This window comes from Diuraphis noxia, unplaced genomic scaffold (genome assembly GCF_037042655.1).
Source record: "Diuraphis noxia isolate RWA-SAM2 unplaced genomic scaffold, SU_Dnox_SAM2 contig0005, whole genome shotgun sequence".
Lineage (NCBI taxonomy): Eukaryota > Metazoa > Arthropoda > Insecta > Hemiptera > Aphididae > Diuraphis > Diuraphis noxia.
Genome location: NW_028301715.1, coordinates 47,225,840 through 47,243,619, shown reverse-complemented (window position 1 = coordinate 47,243,619; position 17,780 = coordinate 47,225,840). Strand labels below are relative to the sequence as shown.

Below are 17,780 nucleotides of genomic sequence, written 5' to 3'. Positions count from 1 at the left end.
GCAGTGTATTTTTCAGTCAAAACATAAACGTGTAGGTATATTAATATTTTCTATTTAGTACTTTTCTTTGGACAAAAATATGTATAAAGGAACATTTTATAATTTTTTTAAATTTTTAATGAGGAGGTGTTGAAAAACATTTAATAAGGTGGCAAGGTTAGGTTAGGTTAGGCCTATAAGCCTTTTATTGGTAAAAACTACACTGAACCTTATTATGTATGTTACTGTGAATGTCCACAATTTTGGTGAGTGCAAACGGTCGCCTAGTGAATATCGACGTACCTATACCTATTAAATTATTAAATGTTGAAAAATTAAAATAATATAGACAAATACTATTAGATGTTGACATCTTCATTAGGATTTTAGTCAATGTTGACATTCACAACACGGTTTTGGTTAATGTTGACATATAGGTACGTATTTGCCCATAATATTATAGTTTAGTATTAATGTACTATTGTATATTATAGTATATAGACAGTAATATAAAATAGAAACAATATATTTAATTATAAATATCAATTATAATTATTTATAATTATTTTTATTCAAAAATATTTCACGTATGTTCACCGATGTCATTTTATAAATGTCGAAATTCACTTTTGAATGTTCACAAACAGTACAAATTTAATCAACATACCAACATTCACTAAAGACTTTGGTGTACGACGACATTAACCGGTGACTGTTAACACTTATCAATTGCGGACATTTACTCATTTACAGCAACATAAACATTCTTTTTAGTTTTTACCGAAAAGTTTTTGAGAATATATATTATTTTATGCAATGTAATTATGTTATTACATAAAAAAAATCAATTTTATAACAATTATAGGTACTTGGAGTTTTTAGGATTTTTTTTATACTAATTAAAATATGATATAGATATATTAGAATATAAATATTAGATACTCAAGTTGTTAAAAATGCCAATTAGTTTAAAATTGCCATCATCTTCTTTTTTCTTTGGTAGCCAGATGCCAGATGGTATGTGTGTTTGAATTATGTTTGACAAATTTTGATTTTCAGGTGATACACTGATACACTTACAATGTACTCCATCGATCAGTATATTATATCACGGTAGATAGGTATATGATTAAATCCAATTCAATTATTACGACTATAAGTTAAGGAATACATTATACTTAAATTGAAAATAAAATACATTTTAGACAAATCAATTTTAAATAAATTATTCATTTTTTTTTTTATTGATCACAAAAAAACATCGATAGCAAAGGCCATTATTTACAGAAAGTTAAAAGATATGCATGAAAAGTATTTGCAACATTTACAAAGATGAGTTATAATAATACTGTATCTTCTTTTCGATCAAGCTTTGGATTTACCCAACGATAGGTATCTCTTTTGTTTTCAAATTATACATTTGTATGCATATATTTTTATAGTAAAATAAAATTGTGTATTAATCAATATTTTGTTTCTATTTAAAAGACATTTAAAATGCTCTAATATTTTTATATCATAGATATATTTTTTGTATGTTTTCAACTTTATTTTATAAATACTTTGTTAATTTTAGCTTCATTCTACCTTTATTTATTCTTTTATAGTAGACCGGATACATGATGACTATGCGTCGTATATAAATACCTTAAAGATACAAACCTTTAAGAAGTTACCCACTAAAACGTTTATAAGTAAATTTCTCAAATTATATTTTATCAATAGTAATTAGGAATTATACAATACTACGTCGTATACTAACATTAAAATACCATTAAAACTGAACCCAATTAGTCTGATAATATACCTAAGTACCAACCTATAAAGTTTTGTTTATTTACGAAAAATCAACAAGCAACGATATTATATTTTATCCCAATCTACTACTCTCAAATATAATAAATAATAATATACACAATTACACTCTATAAAACAAAATAATATGTACCCATAATGTGTTATAAAAGTTATATTATAAATTATAAAATAATGATGTTTGAATAAAAGGTCAATTTACAATTTATTATGTCAATATTATTCGATTGTATTGTGAAATGAAAATCGACTTATGATATATTTTTATTTCGCACAATAAGATGGTATATTAATTTATCTAATGATATTATTATTTATAATATATTAAATTCCCAACGCCCAAGCTAATTTAAATTTTAAACTGAAACATTGATGCAAACCCAAGTTTGCCAACGATTCATTTGGAACCGTCTGTATGATGCATTAAAAATTTGAATTTCTTATTCTTGGTTCGAATCGAATAAAATTTATTCATTCAGAAAAACATTTAAAACTTAAATTATTTATTTATTCGTACTATAGCCATTAAAATATTTAAGTTGATCGGTTTTCTAAGAACTACACAAATTAAAATGTAAATAAATATCAATATATACAAATTAGTATGTTATAAAATATGAAAATAAACAAAAATATATTCAAATGATAACTAATATAAATATGTAACCATCGAGAACAAAAAACATATAACTAAACAGAACAAAAAAATCTTATTTTCGTGGTAAGCATAATTTTTATTTTTAAGTTTAAAATGACAAAATATATTTATATTTTATGCATATTTATGCATATTAATGCTAAGAGAGTTTCTGATCTTAATTTATATTATGTATTTTTAAACATTTTTTTCGATTAAGCACGTGGTTTTAAATTATGATTATTGTTGGTTCTCTTATCATAGACTCGATTACTTCAAAAACCGTAATGTACAAATCCATACCCCCAACTCTGAAATTTTGTTTTCTGTATGACTGAATAATTTGTGAAATTATTATTCGCATGTCTACCGCAGCATCAGTCATGTATAGACAACGTTTTATCCATACATTTCATATTGAAGATAAAAAACATTTAAAATTTGAAACAGTTTTCGATTGCGATTTAATGCATTACTCTGGGTTTTTTAAACACGAATAGTATTTAGATTTAACTTAAACATTCAAGGTGACAAGGTGTACAAGCATATTTAAGTTTATAAAATATAATTTATATTAAATTATTAACCAATCTGAAAATTGAATTGAATCAGTAGATGGGTGCAGTCATTAATTATTTATTATTTACACCTGTAGCATGAATAGTTTGTAACACGAGTTTTGGAAAAATATTTATTGCTAAAAATATGTTCAAATTTCCCAAAAAGTGTTTAATATCGACATCACTTCATACGGGAAACCCATAAGTCTAATTGATAATGCGAAAAACAAGTGTGACGATCTGACGAGTATTTTTTTTTAAATAATGACTGACTCAAGTCTTGATAGAGGTATAGGAGCAGTGGCGCCCAACCCTATTACTAGGTGTAGCGTTCGCTACACCTTGAAAATAAGGGGTGGGTGGGTATAATGAAATAAAATAATCAATTCCAAATATGTTCATTATTAATTATTATAATATAATTATAATATCAATAAATCACGTATTTTGTTCATCTTCATATAAGACATAAGTATCGTAAACCGTTTGCAATGAACATTAAACCACCTAAACTGGCTAAACTGTATAGACTGTAGGAGATAGGAAGTTGATCGTGATGATTTTCGATCGGTGGCCGAAAGTTCTTGACAGAACTGATCCAATATTCGTAGTAACGCAGTATATCCTTCGTGAATGTCGTGAATTCGGCAAGTGTGGCGAAAAACAAAACAACATGGTCGGATTAGAATTCGTTAGCACGGCGTATTGGCCATGGACTGAAATCGTGTTGTGGATTTAAAAAAAAAAAACCGACCGTTTTTAAGGAGTTTGATATAGGTGAATTACCGTAGGTACGTGTTCACGTGTGTCATGTAAATATGTGCCCTGCGTGTGGGCAAGTGATTATCGTTAGTCATTTCCGAGTATAAAATAAATAAATACAATAAAAAGAAACGCTGCCGCACGAGCGCGTACAAAATATTATAGACTTAAAATATTATAGTCAATAACTTAAAATATTATAGTCAATAACGCATTACAACAAGTATTAATAACTATTTTGGTTCAAAAGTATTAATAATGCAGTAGTAGACAAAACCTCGTGTGAGTCGTGACTTTGATTTCAGTCTGAACGGTGGGATTTAAATTCTGAAAAATATCTTATTTACTAGATTTGTAGAGGAGGTTTTTTTCTAGTACTAAAATCTAAACCAAGTATTATACAATTTGTTTAAACGAGACAGATTTTAATTTTAAACGTCGCGACCTTCAATAATTGAAAAAAAAATGCTCCCGATAATAACTGACGGTAGAATAAACAATTCCACAGTGGAATTCAGAAATAACAATAAAACTCAAAGCCCGACACTGTTGTCTCGGTTTTTGGTCTCCGTGGCTATACTTTTACATAGGTATTCAATAATTTCCTATATCCGTAATTCTTAAATAATATCGTACGTGTTTTGTCACTAATCGTTTTACAGCTATCGCATTTTAAAGTGGTTATCGTCGCTATAATAATAACCCAGAGACTATAAAATTTTTATCTTATAAATATACATTGTACTGATACAATAAGTGCGAAAAATCTATATATATTTTTTTCTATTTTGTCTACCTATATAATAAAAATAATTATTATTATTACTTACGACGACCACAACCACCGTGCGCCGGAACCCGGAAACGGCGGAAACGGAATGTGTTCGATACGGTTACGCCGCCGTGCCGAGTCGCGAGTAAAATGTGCACAAAACCGTCAGCTGTTTGACCGTCGTTTCTATTATTAGAACATTTTATACGGCTTTATTCCATAGATAATATATATGCTTTATCCAACTGGCGGACTTTTAAATTTTAAATATTTTAATCTCCTCACTGCAGTGGCGCAACTAGGGGGGTGCAAAAGGTCTTTAGCACCCCTTGTTTTTTATATATAATTATTATTATATACCTAATATTATGAATTTTATGTTTTTAAATGATAAGATATTTCCTGAAAAAATGTATAACTGTTTGGTCGTATAATATAATTTGTTATTTATCTTTGTTGAATATTGAAAATTTGAAAAAGATTTATTCAATCAGATAAACACCGAAACTATTTTGAATAAATATTGCATGAAACCCATAAAAATTATGCTGATTTCAAATGTATAAATTATTATTTATTTAACAGGATTATGAAATTAAAATGTTTCAATATGTTTCTGATAGTGTAGTAAAAAAAAAGAGTATTATAATTATAAATGTTGTTCATTTTTTTATTTTTGTAAAAAGTCTTAATATATTTTTTACAGTTTTGATGTATCGATTAAAGTTGGTCTATGTGTAGGGGGTATGGGGGCTTTGCCCCCCACGGCCCTTTGATGTATTCACAGATTTAGCACCCCTCCTTTTAGAGATCTAGTTGCGCCTATGCTCCTCAGTCAGTTAGGTGCGTTCAAAGGTTCAAACTGTGAGCGAGCTGCCCCATTTGTGTGGTAAGCTGACCGTGGCGGTTGTATTGTTATTTGTTTTACAGAAACCGCACAAGCAGCTCGTTTTATGTTTGGACGCGACTTTGGTCGTTGCCTCTGGCTCCATTCAACTTGTTCAAGAATTGGTCCATCGCTAGTGGACGTCTAAATTCAAGAATTCATTCTCAGCATTGCGAAAGTAATTTTTTTTCCATAATTTACTAAATTGAATTATTATCAAGCTTGATAATTAAATAAAATCAATTAATCAATTAATTAATTGAACTTTTGAAAATCCAAATTTGGTTTGTTTCTAAATAATACTGAAACTGTATGGTAATAACTTACCATAGTATAGGTGTTTTATTAAAATTTCGTTATCTCATAAAAAGAGACAGGATTATCACGTTTTTTACATCCTTAATTGAGGCTATGTATTATGATTTGGATGAGGTTTTATTTAATAACAAATACCATAGGCGCAACTAGAGGCCAATCACTGGAGGTGCTAAAATTATGCAGAGGACACCTGGACACAGACTCGTGGGGGCATAGCCTCCACACCCCCAAACACCAACTATACAACAATTTTATAATTATTATAATCATTCCAATCCACACTATAAAACCATAAGCACACTAATATTTAAGTATAAAAGCTATAGTACACCACACCGTATACCTTATAAATACATTAGGTGTAGTTGTGTAGTATATTATTGTTTAAGTGATAAAAATAATAATAAAGTTTAAACTGAATATATACATATATGTATAATACATAATAATATTATTTTATACTAATAATAATTTTCTATTCTTAGTAGAATACTTTTCTAGTATTTCTGAAGAATTAATTTTTTTAACAATGTCTCTTTCGATGTTTAAAATTGATAAATTTGTGAACCGCTGTTGTTCCATACTTGCTCTTAGCCAGTTTTTTAAAGACACATTGATGAGAAGCTTCTCTGTTACCTAAAACCTTCATATCTTTAAATGACATTAAAATTACTGCTGATTGAAGAATTTATTACCTATCTATGATTGCAACGATATAAATATATTATATTCTTAATTCTACAATAATTGTATGTTTTAAAGAAATACCTAATATATGATATAACTATAATCATCACAACCAATTTGTGTTTCTCCTAATAAACGTCAAATACAAAAAAAAACATTTTTTTCATGATTTTTAAATTTTTAGTGGTTTTGGTGTGGGGGTGCTAACCTAAAAAAGCTGGGGGTGCTTCAGAACCCCCAAGCACCCCCCTAGTCGCGCCTATGAGTCAAATACTCAATTAACATTTGGTTTTGCATAAAAATGCATATTTGAACATTTAAGAATATTTTACACATAATGACATTTTATAAGAATAGTTTATAAAAAAAGACTTTTTTATTACATTTTATTATTTTTATACACCTCTAGTATTAAAAATATTAGTGTGATTTATTTTTCTGTGCCTGCATAGGGAATGTGGAAAATCGAGATTAGTAGAAGTGCAGGTCAGATGACCAACCCCTTATTGCTTATAGACTATAGTTGTAAAGAAAAGGGATGCCAAAGAAAAAGTGAGGTATAAATTTGCCTAATTTTGAACATTTAAAGATAGATGTGTCATATTGTCATAAATTGTTACAATTTTTTTGAGTTTTAATGAAATATGTTTGTTCAATTTGTTAATTGATCTGATTTGTAAGTTGTAACAGTGTTTTTTTTTCATATAAATTTAACACAATTTTTTTTTTAAATTTATTGTTACCTACCTTGTAGTTCTATTACCTAAACTTAATATTTAACACAATAACACATAAATCATAATACATAATACAACTAACGACTTGATTATTAGGTGTTACCTAAAGAGTATTAAAAGAATATTCCCCTGTTTTTTTACTTCATAAAACATCTTATTTCACCATTTATATGTAAAAACTTGTTCTCTACTCATGTTTTTTTTAAATTACTTATATTATACTATATTATACTCATTTAAAATTTGACAAATATTTTTAGTTTTTTCATTAACCATGTTACGTTGCTTGTAAAAACACTGATAATGCAACACAATTATTGTCTTCAATATTCATTGTAATCGCTAGGGCTAAGATTTATATGTATTAATATGTTTCTTTTTGCTTAGTCTGATGAACCACCCAATATTGATATATAAAAGTACCTATGACCTTTTTTATTTTTATATTTGAAGTAAAAAACATATCATTTCATATTTAATCTGCTAACAAGATAAATGTATGGAAAATTAGGTGCTTCATAATCTCATAAATTTGTTTTAAAATATATTGATAATCGTTTAATATATTTAAGAGCAAGACTAACTTGATTTAGCTTGCATATAATGCAACTTAATATATATATTAAAATATTAGAAAATGCTACTATTTTATATATGTTGATGGTTTAAATAGTAATGGTGAATTAATTGTATTTTATAATATTTGTATATTATTTTTGTTTCTATAGTTTTGTCAAAGTTCAAATTGCATAAAATGAAGTTTCATACCAAATTACAGCGAAACCTCCAAACATCGTTGATACATTGTTTTAATGAAATGGGTGGTAAATTGTTATGAGAATCATATTGTACTTTAAAACTGCTATACAAAATTAACCTTACAATAATCAATGGTCTTATGATGAAAATTATTGAATAAATATGATTATGTAATAAATAATATGTATTATAAATAATAATTACTTTTCTGTTTGTTTTCACTCATGAATTCTTACATTATTTTGGTAACAATAATATGAAATGTATTGATCTAGTATTTTGTAAGTTTCAATTTGATCAAGTACTTTCCTAGTTGTAACATATTATTTTATTAAATAGTCGTATTTGTGTATTAATGTATCTTATCTTCTTTTTTAATTTATATTATTTAAATTAATATATTTCGACTATTGCAATATAAATATTAAGTTAATATACATTTATTAAATAAAATAACTACTAAATTAAATAGGTACAAATATAAACGTTTTCAATACATCAAGCTATCCATACATATCAGAATATTCTATCACCTAAATTATTTTTGATAGTTTTTTTTTTTATTTATACTTACTTCTGTAGAAAGTGTATAGATTTTTTTAGGTGCAAAAGTATGTTTGGATAATGGATAATAATTGACTGTATAACATAAGTTATCATAACAGAGATATGAGAGGGAATTTACATTTTTTTAAATTGTTAGAAGAGTTGAATTATTTTAGATTTAGATTACAATTGTAATTGTACCGTTGATGTTAAGAAAAATAAAAAATTTACATTTATAGGTACTATTATAGATAATATCTATGAATAAATGCAATTCATAACAATTATTTTGTACAACAAGACTGATGCAAAGAAAGAATTAGTATTTTTAACTGAATTATTATATGAACACACAAACATTATATGCATCATGAATCTCATTTAATTAGCTAACTTATTTAGTTTTCACTGATAAATTTTTTTAAATATCATTACAAAATGCCTTTCTTTAGTAACAGGACATAATAGAATAAAATACACAGATACACTGGATCAGAATACGATCTGCATATGAAATGAATTTTAAATAAATCAGTTATTAGGTTAAATGTTGGTTATCAACATTTAAAATAGGATAATTTTTACCAGGATAACAACTGAATTGTATAATATGAAGGGAGAGGGATTGTATACTCAGAATACATAGAAGTCCCAGTTTATTGGGCTGGGATAATTCAGAGATAATTATAAATTACAAATTTAAAACTGTCACTTTCTTCCACCACTTCTGGATCAGCTACTGGGCGTGTTAAAATTTTACAAGTTTAATAGGACTTCAGTTATTGTTCGATCATCAAAATTGATAATTTGTAAGTTATCACTTGACTATGTTTAATAACAAGTTTTAAATTTTAAATACTAAAGGAAAATAGTCGAAAAACAATTTTTATAATACAAGGTTTTCAATTAAATATAAGATACTTTTTAAGTATAATATAGCTGAATATTGTTTTTGACATCATTAAAAAAGAATTGTTTTGTTTAGATAATATTTTTTATTATTGTTATTGTTTTTTTTTCAATTTACGATAAAAGCAAAATAGGCAAAGCTAGATAAATAAATGATAACTGATATTACAATAATTACAACATGTAAATTAATACCATTATAATAATCAATAATAAAAGTTTTGTTTTGGTATATTTAATACATGGCCTAATTATATTAAAAACTAAAAATAATTACAAGTAATCATCTTTAGACAAATAATGGCTTGAAAATAAAACAATATTTTGCTTTTAAGAAACATCCACTGTTTCACAAATACAGCTGGCAGTTTCAACTCATAAATTTAGTATTAGTGAACTACTACATGTCAAAGAAAGACAAAAATGACTACGTTTTCTTAGCCTTCCGTTTTGATTGAGTTTCCTGAAACATTCAATGACAAAATTAAATATAGCAGTCAGGCGAGTAATGTACAGTTGATTTATTTTTACATTTGGCATTGTATATATAGATACAGGTAGTTTTTTTATAGTAGTAAAGTTCATTATATATTTTAAGTGGATGGCCAGCAAAGTAGCATGTTAATTTAAGGTACTTTTCAATACACAATAAAGTATTTAATCTTAAAAAAACTACTTAAAAATAGAGATGTTACGAACTGTTTGATTTTTGAATCGAACCGAACTGGAAATTCCAAATAATCAAACCGAACCAAATATCTAATAGTTCTGTTCGATAATCGAACCAGAGTAATAAAAATAAAAGTCGATGGAGTAATGGCTAAAATTATAAATTATTATTAAATAATTAATAATTAATAGATTAATATATATATATTAGTTGTTTATTGTTTGCTTGTTTTAAATATTGATGTTTTTTGCTTTTTCTTATCAGTTATCATCATATTAATAATTAAAAATTAAAAATCTCATGCATAATAATTATTAACTAGGTATTAAAGTATTTAAGTAAATAGTGGTAAAATCTTTATTAAATAATTCTGAAGTATGGTGGCTACATGATAAATAAATAAATCTTAAATAAAATAATATCCAATTTAACTTTTAATGTTTGGTTCGAGTTCGATAAAATATTTGAAAAGTTCGGTTCGGGTTCGATTAAAAGTGTGTAGGTTTGGATCTGTTCGAGTTCGTTAATTTAAAGAAAAGTTCAGTTTGGGTTCGGGTTGACCTTAAATATTATGGTTCGTAACATCTCTACTTAAAAACCTTTGAAAAAAAAATATTATACAACTAACTGGTACAGAATTTTGATCAAGTTTGGATTAAAATTACGTAGGCAGGCTCCTAGCCCCATTTTTTCTTTTTTACTAACACCAATTTTATGCGCATTATAAGCATTTGGTGAAAATTTCAATTATTTACAAATTACAATGATTCATTATTGATTAATAGTAAAATAAAAAAATTTGATTTTGTCGAAAACTGATTATTCATAAAATATTCCAGTGTTGTTGTCACTTTTTTTTTGGGCTTTTCTTGGTGCTTTTGAAAACTACTGAACCTTGTTAAAGAGGGGCTAAAGTTAAAAATCAAAGCACTATCTTTACTCCAAAAAGTGATAACAGACACACACACAAAAAAAAGCATACATCATTGTAAAATAAATACATTGTTCACTTCGTTCAGAATCTAAAATGTAATACCAATAGCCAGTATGGTAGGAACTAAAGAATTATAGAAAAGTTTTATTACTTGAACATTACTTTAAATATTTAAATATTATTTTAGTTCATTACTTTATTATTGTTGGCCCTTATCAGTCGTCTATACTCAATATATTATTTATTGTCAATCATCAATAAAGAATAATTCACTTTACTAGGAACAATTTCATTGAGATTATTTAAATTTAAAATTAATGATAGTAAATTCTACAAAAATTGATCAAATTCACCTATATTAATATTATTATATAAAATGTTATTAATAAATATATATATATATATGTACCTATAATGTAAAATATAGATTTAAATTTTAAAATATCTATTTAGAAATTTTTTTTATATAAAGTGAATAATTCTGGATTTATAGTATTATACAGAATACAGACAACTGACAAGGATTAATAATAACATTTTAAAAGTCAAAATAATAATTTAAACCATTAAAATCTATTATTTTAATCAAATTGGTAGGATAAAGTATGATCACATTTTGACCATATCTCCTAAAATACTCTAAACAGTAATCAGTTTCGTTCATTATACACTGCCGTATGCCCATAGGTATGTAAGTGACATTTTATCGGTTTATCCAACCTCATTTTTATTGGAAATTATGAATTATATTATCTTATTAATCCTTATATTATACATAATATTTTACTTTTTAAAACTAACATATATAAATTGAAATTTTTTTTTTAAATAATTAAAAATAAAATTTAAAAATATTGTAAAATATTGCAAAATTTGTTGCCTCTCATTTCCTCAAGCTCCAAAATATGTTGAAGTACAATATACTATTCGTGTCATTTTTTATACACAACTATATTAGTTACACTTATTTTAAATTAATTTCTCTTGACTCTAATATCTTATTTAATGTAAAGGAACAAATAACTAATTAAAAATACAGCATGATAATTACCTTGGGCTTTTTAATGTCAGCCTTTTTGGGCTCATGTTCATCAACAGACTTGTTTTCAACATTATTTTCAATGGCAGATTCTACTTTGTCTCCATTAACTGATGAATTACTGCTTACACCAGTATCATAAGCAGGTTCATCAGATGTATGTGATTGAGATGATGAAGGAGACTCTGGCGACATATCTTCTCCATTTATAAGTGATTGCTGCTCACTTGAGTCCTTAGATAATTTCAATTGATTTTCAATAGCTGACTGTAGTATCTCTGAAGACTGATCCGCTGAAATAGAACCATGATATGAATACAAAGTCGGCCAAAAATTTAGACTTATTTACATTTAGATTTTGCATTATCAGTACGTGCGAACCATTCTGCCATTGCACACATACTGTGATCTGTAAAACGTTCAGCCATTTCTCCAGATGCCATATCTGGTGGTAATTCCGGCATTTTTTTTCCATGTTCTAACTTAGACAAAAGTGCCTGTCGTTCAGAGTGAAGAGTTCGACATAATTTTTGCAAGGTACTCAATTGTCGAGTAGCTACAGACAAATCACTAATCATTCTAGTACGTTCAGAGGTCATTTCATCTAAAAGCTGCTGGCAACGCTCATAACGCATTTTCCAACTAGCTGACTCTTTTTCTTGTTTAACTATTTTTTTTGACATCTATGAATAAAAAAAATATAATCAATACAAACTAATCACACATATATATATATATATATATATATATATATATATATATATATATATTTAGTTTTTACTCACTAATTCCATATCTCCTTTAAACCCAGCAAAAACTTTATTGCTCCGTGCTAGAGCATTTTGAAATTCTTCATATTTTTCATTATACAGGGAAATTTGGTTTCGTAAGTCTATTTCAGTATTCTGCATTTCCTCAATTCTGGTTTGATATAGTCGTATTTCCTTTTTAAAATAAAAAAATGTGTTATGTAACATGCAATTTTAATAAATTTATAGGCATAATCAAATAACTAATGCAAAATTACAAACCTTTAATAATTGAGTTTTCTCATTTAAAATAGTTTCTCGTTCTACACTGATTTCCATGTTTGCTTTGGCCAGCTTAGCATCACATAATTGAGTCTCAAGCTCAATTTGTTTAGCTAATTTAACTACTTGCTACAACAATTAACAAGTATTCTATACTAAGAATTAATTCATAATTAAAACTGTACAATAGTTATAATAAAGATAATAATAAACTTGTAAGTGCTTACAGCGCCATTTACCTGTTCTCTAAGCTCATACTGTTCGCACACATTCTTAAGCCTAGAAGACATGTCCATGTTATCATCTCGAAGCTTGTTGTTTTTCTCACTATTTTGTTGCATTACTGAAGCTATTTCACTTAATGTGTTTTGAAATTTATTTGTCATTTCCATACGTTTATCTTCAGCTTCTTTGACACGTTTCAGACTCTCTTCCTGAAAAATAAAAAATCATTGTTTTAACTAATGAAAAAAATTAAATATTAAATTTATTTCGAATTATTACTCTTATTGCTTTATTTTGTTTCTGCAATTCTCTGCACAAACTTTCCAATCGACTTCTGGTCATAACTGCTTTATTCATTTCACCTCTGACTATATCACGCTCTGTTAGTGCCTGAGATACTTTTTTTTCAGTTTGTTTGTAAGCAGTCTAATATTCAAAAAATCAAGATATATTGAAAATAAAATAAATATCGCTTTTTTTAACTTTTAAAATTTAATTTACTTTAAGCTTAGTGTTTTCTTCCATCAGATCTGCATACTTAATGCACAATGCTGCTAGTTTTTCTTCTGGTGTATTTAAAGAATTCATACTATTCAAAACAGTTTTTAATGCTTGAGCTAAATGACGATCTTTTTTTTTACGGTTCTTATCATTAGACGGATGATTTGAATCTGCTATGTCTAACTCGGAAGCTTGAGTAGCAACAGATGTGCTATCAACAGCATCTGCCTGTTTAAGTGAGGTTTCAGTAATTGTAGTGGAAACGCATGACGTATCTTTTTGATTATTAGGCTGAAAAATAAATTATAATTAATTAAAAACTACAGTTACAATAAAATTTTTACAAAATAGTACTAACCTGAGTAGTCTTGTCGACAGAAGGTTCTTCTGACACGGTAGATGTAGTCTCCATGTCAATAAAATAAACCAAGTATTTTATATGTTAAAAGAACAGTGCATCTATCTAAATTATCTTAAAATGAAAACAAAAGTATTAGTTAATACAATTTTAAATTTTAAAGCTGGATGTGAAGCATATTATATTAATTGGTTAAACATTTTACCTATTATAACAGATATATAAATCACAGTATTAAAATGTAATGATATGGTGTTAAAACTTTTAAAACTATCTATTTAAATACACAATATATTACTATAGTTGATGGTAATAATGTAGTATCGTCTAATAGAAAAACCAATATAGGTTCAATTTCAATTTGTATAATTGTTTTTTTTCCCTTTTGTATCAAGAGCCAGAGAAGGAACCGCGTTAGTATTACTTCTCCTATTGCATAATTGTTTAAAATTAAGTTTTTTCAAAATATTTTCTAGGGATAAACTAGGTGCAGTGGCGGCTTGAAGGGAGTATATTTGAATCACGTGATTCACAAAAATATTAATGGGTGGTTGGGTGGGTAGGTCTTATGGTTGGAAAAGGTAGATTGGACCATTTTTGCAGGTTGGTATTTGAATATTAAATTATAAATAATAAATATAATATGTGTACTCAGCAGATAATTTACAATAATAAGTAATAACTAATAACTATATTTTAGGGTGGGTGGTGTAAAAATATTAAACGTGATTCGGGGGAAAAAAAGTTCAAGCCGCCACTGACTAGGTGTATCTATCCCCTTACTTGATGTTATGGAAATATTGATTTTCACTGATTACATTTTAGTATAACTAAGAAGTGTGAAATACCTTATGCCTATTAAAGTGTGTTTGGACCGTCTGTCTTAGAATTAGGTACAGAACAAAAAACCAACAGGGAAATGGATGGAACAGAGACCGGTATCGTGCAGCAACGGGTGGCTTAAGAGTTCTGTAGAGATGGGATAAAATGCAAACAGATATTACAACAAGAAGATGGATAAATAGATATCTTTGGATGTACTCCCAAAGAGTAGCAGACGACAACATCCAAAGTGGCCAACGAAGCGCGTGGTCAGTCGATGTGGGACACGACTTGGGTATCTACCAGTTTGAAGGAATGTGTTCTTGAGAGGAGCCGACGGTAAAAATTTAATAACCGATCGTGAATAATAACAATAACAATAATAGTAATAATAATAATAATAAATAATATTATCGCATTCACTGACCGAAATGTAAGCACGCCGGATGATTAATGTTCGCACTTTGTCGTCGTAGTCTTCGTCCTCGTGATCGGGCGGTGGCGGTGCGAGCGATTGGCGACGACGGAAGCTATACTATTAAAATGCCGAGTCCGGACTAAGTATATGGCGCTGGGCGATAATGCACTAGTAAATGACCTAAAACGGTAATCGGTCAGTGCGGGACAGAGTGGACAGACCCGTACGAAGAAACGGGATGGGTAACGTCGGTTACAAATATATATGTTTATATATATATACTATGTATATTGTTATTAATATATATATATTTAAATATATGTATAATATACTCTGTGGTTATGTCGTGCTCGTATGTGTACGTATCCAAAGGGTCTGTTGCTGTGGCGGTAGAGGGGACTGGACGACAGGTAGTGCCGGTAGTGGTGGCCGCGGCTGGTCCCGGTGACGGATATGAATATCGAGCCGGCGCGCCGGTGCCCGCGATACCCGCCCACGAAATGGTCACACTGTAGATAGCCGCCGCCTTTTTTCAAAATCCCAATTACATTATCACTATATATTATATCTTGATTCTTGTTGTGGACAAATATCAACTCAGTACGTTGTAATAACTCAAAAATAATGGTGCGAAAATAATTTCGAAGCCCAACATATATTTATATTTAAAAATATCTGAAAATACCCACTTTTTTAGTATCATATTATAGATAATATTGATTCAAAATTATCGAACTTCAAAAGAACCGTAAATTTTAGAAGTAGAAAAAGTAGAGTTACACCAAAAACGACATGGCAGGTGGTGTAATAGATGCCGACGTGATATGCCATATCTCCATTGAAAAGATTATGGTTCTGAGCACTGAATTTTTTACACGATTTAGTGTATGTTTATCAACAACATCAACACATATAAACATATTACATACTTAATATAATAGTCATTTAAAATACTCTGTGACGAGTGTGACGACTAATGATATGTCGATATATATACCTCTATCTTGTCTGTCACGCCTTATGCGTATACGATATTTAATATATCCACACAGTCGCAATTTAAATTTAAAAAAAAAACTAAGGGTGCTAAGCTATGCATTTTCTCATATTAATTTTGTGTTTAGGAAAAAGCTTTTATTACAGAACCAAGAAAATTATTTGAGGGTGCTCATTTTAAAATTGGGGTACTAACTACTAATACCCTCTTAGCTCTTCCCCCTATTTTTACGCCTATGCAAACCACTGCAATGCACATAAATAGAATAACAGGTAGGTTGGTTCCTAACTATTTTTTTTTTGTGACACTGCCACATGGGAACGGAACTTTTTGTATATTGCTTGACCTCCATATGCAGCATACAATTTATTTTACAATAAACACATAGTGAAAATATAAAACCTGTACCTATCCCGTGTGTCCGTGGTGTAAATTATCTCTACTAAACCTCTACTAAACCCTAAGCACCAGTGGCGTATTTATGGGGGGGGGGGGTGCTGGGGGTTTCCTTTAATTCAAATAATTATTGAATGCGTCTGGAGACCTTAAATTTTAAATATTTAAATATTATAATAATAATTATATTTATAATTTATTGTATTATGATATGACTACTTAGTGGAGGCTTATATCAAAAGATGTTAAATGCTTAAGAAGTTAAGCCAAATTTGAGCAGTTATAAATCGTCACTTTTGATTTTCTCACTGGCTTATGCCTGTCAGTCGACCAGTCGCGAAATCTCTTTCATTAACGATTTCTAGTTTTCAGAAAGCCTATATACCGTCTTGTTCATCTTTGCTTTTTTCTTCCCGTACACGGTACACCGGTCTCAAAGTCTCGTTTTATTCTAGAGATTATGTGTCACAGGCCACTCAAGTCCTAGTTATGCCACTGATAGTCGTGTAAAAGTAAAACCGTATTAGTTAATATAGTTATTATATATAGATTTTTTACTATAGGTACAGTGGAAGAACAAGGTGAGCAATCTTGTAAAATATTTGTGTAAATCAATTTAATTAATTTAAATACTTATGTTGGACTTATCTGTATATTTTGGAAAATTGGAAATCAAATATTTTTATATAGGTAAATACTTTTCAAAATTCAAAAGAGGTATAGGTATTCATCACCTTTCAAAATGTTTTTGAAACGAAAGCACTTTAACTTCCAAGTGATTTTTTTTCTTATGTGTTTTGGCATGTTTAATTTGATGGTACTTTCAAAAAAGTCGTTCAAACTTAATTTGGAGGTTATGGAAAAAAAGTTTAAAACTGCAGCTTGATTTTTCTAAAAATTGTTTCCGAGTTTAAACTTAAAGTGCCAAAAAGTTATATTTTTGAAAATTTTTTTGGTTAACATATTGCGGGGGGGATCACCTGGATCTGTATTTATCTATCATACTTAATTTTACGTTATTA

General features: G+C 28.2%; 1 protein-coding gene across 3 annotated transcripts; it reads right to left on the bottom strand.

The window, feature by feature from the left end:
• Window positions 1–9,541: 9,541 nt before the first annotated feature.
• Window positions 9,542–15,728, bottom strand: LOC107164219 (beta-taxilin). Of its 3 annotated transcripts, none has more exons than XM_015511954.2 (10): window positions 15,375–15,728; window positions 14,126–14,239; window positions 13,768–14,058; window positions 13,546–13,692; window positions 13,269–13,475; window positions 13,042–13,170; window positions 12,796–12,954; window positions 12,360–12,693; window positions 12,023–12,303; window positions 9,542–9,830 (listed from the first exon to the last, which is right to left on the bottom strand). In XM_015511954.2, the coding sequence occupies exons 2-10, from the start codon at window positions 14,177–14,179 to the stop codon at window positions 9,795–9,797; spliced, it is 1,638 nt and encodes a 545-aa protein (XP_015367440.2). In that variant the 5' UTR covers window positions 14,180–14,239; window positions 15,375–15,728; the 3' UTR covers window positions 9,542–9,794. The 3 variants fall into 3 exon arrangements, with proteins under 3 accessions (XP_015367440.2, XP_015367441.2, XP_089085243.1); XM_015511955.2 differs by having other exon boundaries at window positions 13,281–13,475; window positions 15,375–15,726; XM_089229117.1 differs by lacking the exon at window positions 15,375–15,728 and adding an exon at window positions 14,974–15,343.
• Between the last annotated feature and the right edge of the window lie 2,052 nt (window positions 15,729–17,780).

What these genes read in the sequence shown, in the direction of transcription:
- LOC107164219 (XM_015511954.2), bottom strand. Translation starts at nt 14,179, where the DNA reads ATGGAGACTACATCTACCGTGTCAGAAGAACCTTCTGTCGACAAGACT. An exon ending in CTGTCGACAAGACTACTCAG is followed by an intron (nt 14,059 to 14,125) that starts GTTAGTACTATT and finishes TTTATTTTTCAG; the next exon opens with CCTAATAATCAAAAAGATAC. An exon ending in AAGAAAACACTAAGCTTAAA is followed by an intron (nt 13,693 to 13,767) that starts GTAAATTAAATT and finishes TTTGAATATTAG; the next exon opens with ACTGCTTACAAACAAACTGA.